The following is a 13,156-nucleotide window of genomic DNA, read 5'->3' as shown; positions in this document are numbered from 1 at the left end:
GACAACCACCAGAGCAAATTACCCAGGCCAGCTTTGCTAAGAGGTAAATACTGTGCAGGTGTAACAGTACAATCCGATGTCTCCTTAATACCAAGCACATCCACACCCCCAGCTATATGAGCACAACTACCTTGCTACTCTAGTTGTGTAGCTACTCACATCTATAAATGAGGAATGAAAGCAGATGCAAGCTCACTGAAACCCTCTAAGCCAACTTACTGCTGAAAGATGATTTAATACTTGCCCCCATACCCTAAAGATCATGTTAACCTTATTTTTAGTCTGATCTCATACAGCAGTTACATCTTTACATAAAATTGCAAGTTAACACTTTACCCATGATGGAGGAACATAACCAAAACTATCACTAAATGTCAGGATCCTTGCAACAGTGGAAAAGTAATCTTAGATTCACCAGAAAATAAGACAAGCTTCTTCTATTTCTCTTTTTAATGGGCAGGTTTTTTAAACCACCTCCTTTGCAACATTAAGGATTCAGCACTACTGCTAGAAACAACAGCACCACTACCAATCTATTTTCAATAAACAAAGTAAACAGCACAGGACATAGTTTATGCTTTAATAGCTTGAAATTTGCTAAGCCCACACACCTTGAATGTAAACTGCCGAGAGATTAATTCCTGTATGTGAAGCCGACGTTCAAAACACGCTTAATTTGTGATCCTCCTTGGTATTGTCACAAATTAACAATACACCTTCTTCCATACAGCACTTCTACACTATGCTTTTAACAGCAATTGTACAGAACAAATTCTATATTTCAGGGAGGGTCTCTCATATGGATTAGCATGGTATTTTCCTCTCTAGACACCTCCTGTTTTTAGCACCTCTGCCACCTCTAAGGCCTGGTCTTTTCTGGCCGCCTTTGCTGCTAAAATGGCAGTAAGACAGTGAACGTATGCAATGCTCTGGGGAGCACTTATGCTTAGTGTTGGCTGCTTCAATGGCTTAGAGAACTTCATGCGGTGTTTAAAAGCCCTGACTGGATTTGAAGAATTATAGGAAAAAAATAAATAAAAAATGAAGAAGATCCTAGTTTCCTTAGTTGTGCTAACACCTTGGATGAGTGAACTAAGACCTCAAGTTTTACTCTGTTGATATAAGGCTTTTTACCTTCTGTAATTTCCACTGACTGTAGAATGCACAGTAAGAGTCCTAAGCAACCTCATATTGGGATGCTCCGTTTTTTAAATAGAGCCACCATCACAAAAAAAAGAATTCTGTTAAGTCCTTGGTACTTGGTTATTTTGGCATCAGCCAGCAGGGTGGGGCCCGAGGACGTTAGCACAACCATGTTGCTTTGCTAGATAAGTTGGCTAACAGGTCACAAATCTGACCTATGTCTGGGATTAAACGAACACAGGACAAATATTATGCAAAACATAAACAGGGCAGCCTTTCTTCTTCTGTGCTAACCAAGTGTCTGTGCACTGGCACAGGGAAAACAATTTTACAAAAGTCCTCTTTCAAGAAACGTATGTCTGAATGCAGGCTTCTTACACAAATCATTTAACTGTGCACAGAAACCCAACCACTAACACAGCAGGAGAAAGCATATAGCTTGAAAAGAAGAAATGTTCTGTACTTTAGAACTAACAGAAAGGCTGATTATCTCCAAGAAGTGGAATTCAGGAGTCTGTTTTTCTCAGTGCTTAGGGTCTCAAACGTAATTCAGTCTGAAGATTTAGTATTGCATTTACTGTCTCAGAAGTGGCCAAAGAATCAAGCGAATTGTACTGTTGTAACAAATAAACATCCTCTCAACTTTCCCACTGCAAAGACTGAACAGGCAAATAGGAGGACACAGAAGAAAGATCAGAACACTTTGGAAAGCAAACCCCTATTTTCCCAATACCTAACGATACCTGAAGCATGCTTGCATTTTTCGAAACATTACCAAATTCATAAATACACTAAAAACAACAACAACAAAAAGTTAACCAGTGTCTCACCAGAACTGAAACATTTTCCTGTCAAAGCTATGTTGAAAGCTTGTGATTATGTAAAAGAGAACGTACACACCTAGACTTCCATGCTGAAATACAATTACAGGAGACTGCTTGATCCGGTTTACACCAAGACTGCATGCGAACTAGAAACAAAATTCAATAAACCATGGTAGCTTCAGCAGTTGCACAGTGTTGCTTCCCCTTGGACTGACAACAGACTGGACTGTGCTCTCACAACTGCATGAAAGTTTATGACATGGCGAAAGACAAGCAAAGGATTAAATGTCTTTTGCTTAGAAAAGAGCCCATACAGGCCTGTTCACATGCAAGCCGAAGAACACAGTAGACTTGAATCCACAGGATAAAAATAGTATAAGAGTATTCTACTCAACTCTGTGCAGTCAACAAAACTGCAAATAAAAATATAAAAGCTAGCACTGCATTAAAATATCTCCTTTATTTTTATAGTAGAAGGAAAATCCAATTAAATTTTTGAACGGTATCTTGTCGACTTTCAAATTATTGAGCTTGCCCACAGTGCTAGCATAAAATATTAATCGTTACATAAAAGTTCACTTAAAAGAAACATCATTGTATAAACAGAGCACTGTCTACCAGGTTCATGTCTACACTAAAGAAGCTAACAAATGCCATTTCAAAAGTTAATCTCCACAGTAGCTAGTTATGAGTCAAGTTCACCCAGCTATTTAACTGGCACGCGCTATTTGATAGCAGCCCCCATAGTGCTCTCTGAAGTACAGGGGCAGAAGTTGGTCTCAATATTTTCTGCTTCAGCTTTACATAGGAAGTTCATTTCCACTGGAAAAGCTGAGTGCAATAACACATCCAGGTATCTTCTTCCAGTTATCAGGTGGGTAAAAAAAAAATGAAACATCCTAAATTAAAGCAAAGATACACTACTTTTGAAACCTGTTCAGCTTTACATTAGCACAGGAGAGTTATAATTTGCTAGTGAATTATACGCAACAGAAACTCCCCAAGGCAAAGCTCTCTACAATTAGTTACAGTGCATCCATAGACAACTCAGGTTCTACTTTGATTACAGCAGAAAAGACATCACATGCTAAACTGCTTCTCATCCAGGTTACCACGAGTATGCTGTGAAACACCAGGCAGCTTCCTAAGCGTGCGCCTACCTGCTCCTCACAAGTGTAGTTCTTTTCAGTTATAGATGAAATAACTCTCTGCTTGTTGCACATGTATTGTAGCACTGTTGCAGCTAATCTCCCGCATTTCAAATGACTTCCGGCTTCATAAAAGCCAGGTGAAGTGCTCACAAATATGCAATGTGATGTTCCATGAGAGTCTAAAGTTTTCATCTCTTAGTATGTACAATGTTGTCAGATGAGAGTGTTTAAACCCTTACCAGTATGTACTGTAACTACTGCAATCCATACACACAGTGTGCTGAACTTTCTCTTGTTTTTCTGTTTTCTTATGATTGGTCACAGGAATCTGTGCGTCTTCATAATGCTTTTTTGCATGGCCATTCACATATCTAAAACAAATGAAAAACAAAAAGTCATACACTTCCAGTTACTTAACTAACACTGACTGAAAATACGACAAATAAAGGCAGCCTAATAAGCATCCAATATTTATGTAGGCATTAAAACAGGCAGTTCACCTGTGTGAAAACATCGGTTAAATTTTCTAACTTTTTACCCCTTTACTCTCCCACGTTGCCCAGACTAATCTACCTCCTTCATAGCAACCACAAACTGGCACCCTTGTGCCAAGCCCCAGGATCCAGGCCCTTTTAACAGACTGATGCAGCTTCAAAACTGAGAAAGCCATTAGCTCCCTTTTTCCATACCTGTGATGTGGTTACTTCTCCATGTTGCTTCCCCAACTGCTCCTCTTACAGCCCTTTCTTCTCCACCCAGCCCTCATCATGTTTGTGATGACTTTAACAGTGTGCTGACCCCATATGAAAGCAAATCTACTTCGAGCTTTCCCATCCTGCAGCACAATTCAATATTAGAGTTTTCTGTGTTTTATAAAGCTAGGGAATTTGAATGGCTCTAGGGCTTGGGGTCACATAACTGAAAAAGAAATCTAAAATCCTACAGCTCTTTTGCTGACATAATGAGCATTTTCAGGCTCAAAATTTGAGATATAGAACATACAGCATCTTTACTTCAAAAGAGTGTCATTACAAATGTAGGATCCCTAAGTACCAACTGAAAACCATTAACTCTTAGAAGTGCATGGCCAGGCCTCAGGCAAATCCCTTCCTCCCCCTTTTTTTGCCTGTTGAAGTCAGTAACGCTAACTGACAGGAGCCCTGCACATGATCCACGTGAAGGTCTCTGTACTCCACACTCGTTCTCACGTGCAGCTGTAAAACAGTTAAGGCACCAAAGCCACAGAGCTACCGATGTTGCTGGGCTGGCAGAACCCTACAGCAATTATATCACAACCCAAGTGAGGCAGTTGTGCATGCAGGAGCTGGTTTTCTGCCTAACAGCACCAATGGCAGGTTTAGAAAGCTCTGCCAGAAATGCTCTGCTGCTCTTAACACAGTCAGTAATGCTTCCAATTACTTCAAGCAAAGATCTGAAAAGCTCTATTTTTCTTCCTTCGGTTTCAAACATTATTTGAACAGGAGAATATGTTGTGTGCTTCCATGATCAAAAGTGCTCCTGTTACAAGTTATATTACATTCAATTAGTTTCTGTTCTAAGGATAGGAGAAGTTTCAAAAGTCATAACAAATTGCATATGTAACTGACTCAATGTCTACTAACTGCACACCAGAAAGGTCTTATGTAGACAGTAATAGTATTTTTAAAAAATTATTAACATGTAACATATTCCAAATTATTTACTTCACACCGTCACATAATATGAAGCAGCTCCTCCCACCCAGTATAAATTTATAAAATAAATTAATAAAGAGGAAAAAAAGGAGGTTGTGCTGAAAACTGAATAAGAGACATTATTAAAATTGTGGCACTTACTGCTACCTAGATCAAAGAAACAAAACCTGAAGTTTATGGAATCCATTTTAAAAGATGCAGTTGCTAAACTTAATTATGCTTTTCCAGAATAAAATCACACCCCCACAGATGCTGCCCTACAGATGAAAACACGTTCACATCTCAGATACTGTCTCAATGTCAGCACTAACCACATTCTTATTAATCGGTGCATCTCAAACATATATGTAGCACCAAGTTTTCTACAATTATCCTGGCATATAAATAACAGCATTGACTGTATCATTCCTCTACAAAACTTTTTAATGTACTAATACAGTGTGTATTTTATTTTAGTGTAACTAATACAGACAAAAACCCTGGCGTACTCTGAAAGAATTCTGATGGTAGCAAGCCCTTATGTGTTATGGCAGTAACTTTGTTCCAAAACTACACTACAGTACATTTAAGGTATTTTCTATCTAAGCAGGATAGCTGCTGTTTTTTCTCAAAATAAGCTGTGCCAACTATGGATTTGCAAGTTTCCAAGAATTCTTATTGGCTTACTCTTATTACAGTAGAAACACCTTTTAGAGAATGGAACCCTACAATAACCCACTGAATTAGCAGTTCTTTGGGCACATTTTTTGAGCTGCACTATCACATTCACTGTAAACTTTTCATTTGGGAAAAAAAAAAAAAATTATGTTGAGTATAATCTCTGGAGTCTCATAAGTTAGCAAAAAAGTGTGTTTAATACAGACAAACAATGTTAAATGAGGTCATGAAAGTTTATTTCAGGGTATTATAAGGCATCCAGGAAAATTTTGAATCAACGGCCTCCGAGACAAGCAACAAAGGAAAAAGATAAAGGTCCAATTAAAAGATTTACACAATAACGCTTTGAACTCACCTTCCACAATGGACACTTGAGCATGTCAAACAGACCCACGGGCTTTTATTTGACCGGCACACTATAAAAAATTTAAAAGGGAAAAAAAAAAGTTATCGAATGAACTGGCTCTGATATTACGGTTGTTTAACACATCCTGAGCACTAGCAATAGCTCTGCTGACTCCACCTTACCAGCAGAGTTATGTAAAATAGCCAGTTCATTGATCTATGAGGTCTTCTCGACTTTGAAATACAATACAGAAATTTCAGAAGCACAAGTAGCAAAAACAGTGGTAAAGTTTAAAAACATTTCTTTTGGCTTTTAATAAGGCAGTCCACTGAACGCAGGAAAAAAATCCACTGGACTTTATTTCTTCATAAAAGGTGTTCTACAGGAAGCCATGTTAAAGAAGATATTGCAAGAAAGCCTGTCAGTCTGATAAGGAACGCACAGAATAAATGACTGTGCAATGCGTGGTAACACACACCATTTCTGCAACATGTATTCCTGTGCTGCAGTGCTGGCAAACACTTTATCAAGAAAGATTATACCCTTTCAGCCACACCCAAGAAGGTGAAAAGTTTAAATGTAACAGTGCTGAGCTCCACAACCTATTCAAGACATCACAAGATTTTACCTAAGTTTTTCAAGCCTTCTAAATCCATAAAATCTAAATTAAATAAATAAGGATGTTTTTGAGCTAGAGCTTAAAGGAAGAAAACATCACATACAAGAAAATTATGAAACACCATCCCAGGGTAGAGTTACAGAAACTGGATATCCCAACTCCTAATTTCAACCCAGTAGCAAAATTTGTAAATTCAGATTGAAAACAAAATCTCAGTAAATAACCCATGTAGGCAGAACACAGTAAAAGCAGCAAGCAGAACAAAATTTCCAGTAGTCAAGGACAAGGTAGGTATATGCATCTTCATAAACAACAGCGGTTTTGGAACTACAACTAAATCGATATTGAACCCTCAAATTTTGAGAGGAATTACAACTTGGATCATGCCACTGAAGGAGGGATGCTACAACGTACAGTGCCTAGATTTAACTGAAGTACAATTGTTAACAGCTATTCACTACCACGGAATTTACAGAAATAGCATTACACTTTCAAATACCAAACTAATATGATGAGAAAAGAAGAACAAAATGCCAGGTGCACTTCTGCAAGGGCAGAAAACAACAACAATAAAAAAATTACTTCAAAATACAAAAGTGTATGATGCCATCTAATTTTTCTACATGTTAAAAATAACTGCTTCTTGGAGCAGGCAGTCAGAAGAGTCACAGCGGAAAAAATAAGGCAACAGAAACATGAGGGTTTGTCAGGCCAGGGAAAAGAAGGGAAAAAGAGAAGAGGTTTAAACCCGAGCATACGTGTAAATTATTTATGGTGTTATTTGTGGTGAAAACGCTTAAGAACAACCCTCCCTGTCTGGAGTCACACCTTAGAAAAAGGAACTGGGGAAACTGAAGCTGCTCCAGAGCAGCCTAATTGAGGACTCCTAATAAAGCCCAAAAATAGGTTCACCAAGCTACAAACCATGGTAGGTACATGTCAAACTGTTAAGATCAAAGAATATCAGAGAAAATCAAGCTAACAAAAGTAAAAGAAGTTCCTTCATCAAATTAAATGCTAATTAAAAAGAAAAAGCAAGGAAGGGATCGATTTTTAATCAGGAGAGAAGCGACTAATTTAGCTGTTTAGAAAAGCTAACATATTTTTCAACCATTAGATTTTACCTCTTTTAGTTAAACCTGTCAGAAAAATAAACTAGCTAACACTGCTTAAAGAATTCTTTTCTGCATTTGTATTCATTATTACATCTAGCTGTTGCATTTCAATACACAGGCCAAATCCAAGACATGTTTAAAACTAAGATTTTTACTATATTCACAAAAATAAAATAAAATTAAAAAAAAAAAAAGCACACCACATTCCACAGAAATATTATTTTAAGTAACTACTTTAAGCCCCCAGAGTTGTTCGCTTCAACTGCTGCAATTATTACTTTACTTAAGAAACACATCTTCTCACCACTCTCAGTTTCCTGGTTTTGGTCTTCCAAACCCAGATTTTCCTGTTTCTAAAGTTGATGAGTTCCCACAACTGTGACAGTAATCTGGCAATAGACAGAGGACAGCACATAGAGCTTACATTTCAGGTTAGAAAAGCGGAATTTTGTCTAACTTGACAAAATGTGATTGGGAAAAAAACATTTGGCCCTAACAAACGGGACCTTAAAGAGCCCTCATCGTTTAAAAACAGGCTCAATGGACCGCTGTTCTAACTTGATAGAATTTTTCTTGAATTACACAAATGGAAAGGTAAAAAATTAACCAGAAGGAAACAGAAGCAAAACCATTCATGCACTTTAACACAGATTAAGTGCTGCATGAACAAACTACTACCCTACACTTTCCTTGTGGGAACACAAAACAAGCCTTCCTAGATGAAAATCCCAGCAGAAATCTCCCACTTCCCAATAGCATTTGTTTTTTCACTATGTTATCATCAGTGGTCAGAACCGGTTCCCAGCCAGCAAGTCAAAGCATTACGATGTAAACTATTACTCTTACTTTCCATCATGTACCAGACAATTACAGTTTCATATTCAGGTATTTTAAACACTTGCACTGCTTGCTTGTCAAGTGAAGTAGTGCTCGTTCTGTGGAGTCCACACCATGTTAAAGTGTTCTGCACAAAGCCAGCAAACAAGTCCAGCAACTCTGTGTAAAGCCAAAAAATAGTGTCTGCTAAAGCTTTCCATCATTCAGTCAGTGAACAGGAAAAGATGGCTCATTTGTTTGCTTTAACTTTGCTCCAATTGCATCAGATTAGAAATGTGCAGTTTATCTTCTGCACAAACATCTCCTCCTACAAAGAACTCAAGTAACATGGAAGTGACTCCCACATTAAACACAGAATTAAACACAGAAGCCAGTATTAAATTTGTGAAATAAAGTTGGTCTGTTCCAAAAGGATTACACAACTGATTTTTTTAAAGGCTGATGAAGATTGCATTCTGTATTTTTTTTTGAAGTTGGCTCAGCAGAGACTTGCATTAACCACATTAAAAAAAAAAATAAATAAAAACTTAATTACGTTTGTCACACCTTATTTAGTGGCATACAGGCTAAGGAACAGCGGCTGCTTTCTCAGCTTGAACTGAAGTGGCTACTACAATGGTTACCAACTGCCTCATTTTGCTCCATTTTTAAAATAGCCTCAAGTGGTTAGGCAAATATGATACTAACATGTCAAAAATAAAGCAAAAGCAAATCTGCCGTGCCACAACATTGTCTGGAAGAGTAATTCATTTCCCATTTTACATCAGTATCAAATATTCAGAAGCACAGAAACATAATTTTTCATCACATAATAGGAAGGAGAAATACCATATTTTACAGAATGATTTGTGTAACTGAAATCTGAATACTCATTTGTTACAGAGCCTACAAAGCCATCTGTAAATGAAGTATCAATCTAGCTCCAAGAGAGTAAATAACCAAACACCACTACATACAGTCGCATATATAAACATGGCAACATTCAGAGACATCCCTCCTGCTCCACTTTCCAAATTGCCCTGTAATGTTCATCAAGTTATGCCAAGTTGAAAGAGCAAGATACAGCTAATCAGTTTGGCACTCTCATCCCAGTGGCCCCACCCCATTTTACCCTCGTGATGACTCACATATTTACTAGAATCTTGACTTTTTTTTTTGTCTTAAAAACTGACTCCAAGTGCAGTCTTGCAAAGCAGGAACACTCCTGGCAAACACTGTATTCCTTACACAAAAAAGCTGCAGATTTCCAGTGTCAGAAAGTCATAACTGTGTAAAAGTATACAAACAACCTGTGACACCAATAGTTTGGTTTAAATAACACACTGCATAATTTAGAAACTGGCATAAGAAACAAGCAGTAAGAGGAGACAAACAGGAAGCAGTTTCTGTAAGGCAGCCAAGTTAAGAAACCTGCAAGATACAGTGTCCGCCAGAGATCTGGTTGTAGCCCAGGCATGTGATCAATATAAACTGGCCTCTTTGCCAGCAGATGAGAGGTTTTAGGCATTTGAGAGTCATCTATGAGAGCCAGTATTCTAAGCAAGGGATTGCTGAAGTTATTAGCCTGTTCAAAATATCGAGACAAACGCATTGGATGCAGACCCCCTCCAGGCTTACATGCTGGGGCTGCAAAAAGGCTCTGCCCACCACTGGAATTTACAGCTCTGGAACTCCCTCTGGACGCAGGCAAAAAGTCTTTTCAAAGACTCAAAAAATTCGCTGAGGAGCTTTCTCATTCATTCAAGATGTGACTATCCCAGGTTTAAAGCACACACCTCCTACTCTTGGAAGACCTTCCTTCCTGACTGCTCCTATGTGCTGAGGGAGGACTGCCAATTCCTTCTGTTAACGGTGGCACTTCCCATGAGCAAGTAGTTATTCGGGGTAACAGCGAGACAGAACAAGACAGAGCATGACTTCCATCATGCCTAGCATTTACAGCTTTTGCCTAGGCTGCAGTCTCTGCAGCAACCAATACCCATGCACTCTATGTTCAGCAGATGAATCATTCAGTTGCTAGAATTAAGACTGGAATGAAGGATTTTCCATTGACAATGAACTGTTGTACAAATCAAAGCATTACAGAACCACATGCGCTCTTTCCTGCTGGCCCACAAACTCAGTTATAAACTAGCACATACAATGTAAACAGCTCTGGAGGGAAAAAAAATTACAAGACTGCTGTTCATCACAGAACATCAGTCAAGACTCCAAGGACGTGTGGATATATCCAGAATCAGACTCGCTGGCACAAAAAAAAAATCACTTTATTAGCAGAATCAAAGAAGCTGAAAAAAATACAGGTATCCTCCAAGGTAAGTCAATATTTTTATAGGCAGCATGTTAAAACATGTAACAGGCAACACAAGTTACTTAAGAGTTAAGTATACATGTATTAACACAGCTGATCATGTTCCCAGTTTTTGATTTCACTTTTTTTGTGTATTTAAAAAGGCAGTTGCTTCAATTATATCTGCAAGCTTTATTATCTACTCTGGATTATTATCTGTCCATTCACTTTCAGGAGAAATTAAAAGTATTGAAATTAGTTTCTCAACTAAATATATTGATAAAACCATAAGACAGGGCAGGTATTAACATACACAGAAGCACACTAAGTCCAAGCAGAATGCTAACATAATTTTATATTTAGGAGTATGTTCCAGAACTTAAATACTGAGTTAAATGTCTATAGCTGTAGACTGCTAGAGTTTTTTTGGTTTTGGGTTAGGTTTTTTTGGGGGACAGGGTTGGGCACCATGTGTTTAAACTGTATAGACATCTGGTAAAAGTATCTGCTCTACATTTTAGGATCCTAAGCCTCCTCACTTCCAGATGAGTAACTGTAATGAAAACCAGTGACTGAACAAGGAAGTAAAGGTTACACAAGTATCTAAAGCCCCACTTTAGACAGAGAATGCAGGAAAAATTAATAGTAACAGGGTTTGAAAACTAGGAAGACATGTTCTACATCTTACAAATGAGCTGTTTTACCGTTTAGGTTCTAAAGAGTATTCCTATTTGTTTTCAAACTTCATTTCACATAAAGCTCTTCTCTGTCCTACCCTCAGCCTCATTGCAGCAAACTGTTTGATATTAGAAAAATAAATATTCTCTTTAACTATATTTTACATAAGTTTCATTTGTTAGACATTTTTATTTCCTATTTTAGAAAAACTGCATTCTAGTCAAAATGAAACCAGACAGAATGGGAAATGGTTTTTACTTCTACTATTTGAAATATTTTCTTACATTCAGCTAACATTCACATACTAGAGGAAAAGATAAGGAAGGATGAAATTTAAATTACATTTAAATCAAAGCAAGCAAATCTACAAGCAAGCAAGTTTCCTGGTAAGCGTTACTAACAAAAAAAAATGTTAACCATTCTTTCAACATTTCATAGCCTCATAACAAAGAGATGCACAATGAAATGAAATCTCAAAAGTATCAAGTTTTAGTTTGACTCAAATCACATTCAAACATACGAGAATTCAGACTCTGAAGAACATTTAAATAAAGATAGGAACAGACAAGCAAGCAAGCTACCCTCACTGTACAGCTATGGGAAAAAAAAAAAAAAAAAAAAAACCAAAAAAAAAAAAAAAACAAAAAAAAAAACAAAAAACAAAAAAACAAAAAACACAGTTATTTCTTCTGCTATTACCTTTCAGCAAAAACCAGAAAGATTAAGTATTTAGTGAGAAAACAAGTCATTTTGTGATAGCAAGTGAACTTACAAAATCAACTAATGCCTGTGCTCATGCATAATGGTACACGTGGTTTCCTCCTCTTTCTTACTAAATCATTGCTCAGTCTCATGTAAGACATTTCACAGATGGTTACAGTGAACCACTCTACTACAATGGAAAACCATGCCACTCAGACATACTAAACAACAGCAGAGTATGAGTATATAAAGCACAGGTTGGTGAACAGTTTTTCATAGAATAAATAGGTCATTAAGTCCCCAACATATCCCTATCAGTGAAGACTGTTAGAGAACAGTGTGGTTAGCTCCACCTGCATGTAGTTGCACCTCCCCGGTTACGCCCAGCCGCACTGCCTTACAGTTCAGTATCTGGATGAAGCAATTACAAATTCATGCTGGAAAACCTGGAAGTTAACAAATGCATGGTTTTTGAGTTGCCTATATTCTTAATCCAGTAGTGGAAAAGCAGACAGGTAGCTAAGGAAAACTTCTTCCAATCAGTGTAAACAGACACATCAGTTCCTGAGGAAGTGGTTAAACGAACTGCGGGAGGGAGGGAAATACCGCAAACATAAAACGAAGGAGCAAAACCTACGTGAAATTTTCTATAGGAGCAATATGCAAAGACACCCAAAGCATGCTTAGCTCTCAGGTCACAGTAATGCCATATTTTTTGGTATTTTAGTCTTTCTACATGTCAAGTCAAGCTTTAGGTCAAGAAGTGTCAGCAGTTGATCTTCCTGCATATACCACATAAACCACATCCTACCTGAAAGCAACAGTGAAAAAACAAGCATTATTAAAAAAAACCAAACAAACAAATGAAAAAAAAAACACCACAGAACTAGCAACACCTCAGCAGCAGGCTTGTTTTACTGAACAATCACAGCCAAAAGCATTTTTTTAAAAATTTTTGCCTCTATTTGTTCTTTAAATTCTAAAAAAACAATTTCTAATGGTTTGGCTACTTGGATCACTAGTTAGTATCCAAATCTGAACACATAAACACACATATACACTTATATATTTTAAAATTGAATGATTTCTAGCCCTCACAG

At 37.5% G+C, this 13,156-nt stretch overlaps 1 protein-coding gene across 1 annotated transcript in view; it reads right to left on the bottom strand.

The window, feature by feature from the left end:
- The window catches only part of USP3 (ubiquitin specific peptidase 3), a 29,376-nt gene extending 17,043 nt beyond the window's left edge, over positions 1-12,333 (bottom strand). Inside the window, exons 1-3 of the mRNA XM_008935718.1 lie at positions 12,279-12,333; positions 5,825-5,885; positions 3,358-3,489 (exon numbers count right to left, since the gene is read on the bottom strand). Of these exons, the coding sequence (XP_008933966.1) occupies positions 3,358-3,489; positions 5,825-5,885; positions 12,279-12,333 (248 nt within the window). The remainder of the gene's footprint in view (positions 1-3,357; positions 3,490-5,824; positions 5,886-12,278) is intronic.
- Positions 12,334-13,156: the final 823 nt, after the last annotated feature.

The sequence above is a fragment of the Merops nubicus genome, unplaced genomic scaffold (assembly GCF_000691845.1).
Source record: "Merops nubicus isolate BGI_N331 unplaced genomic scaffold, ASM69184v1 scaffold1992, whole genome shotgun sequence".
NCBI lineage: Eukaryota > Metazoa > Chordata > Aves > Coraciiformes > Meropidae > Merops > Merops nubicus.
Note: the sequence above shows the minus strand (reverse complement) of the source record. Positions and strands in the feature narration are given on the sequence as shown.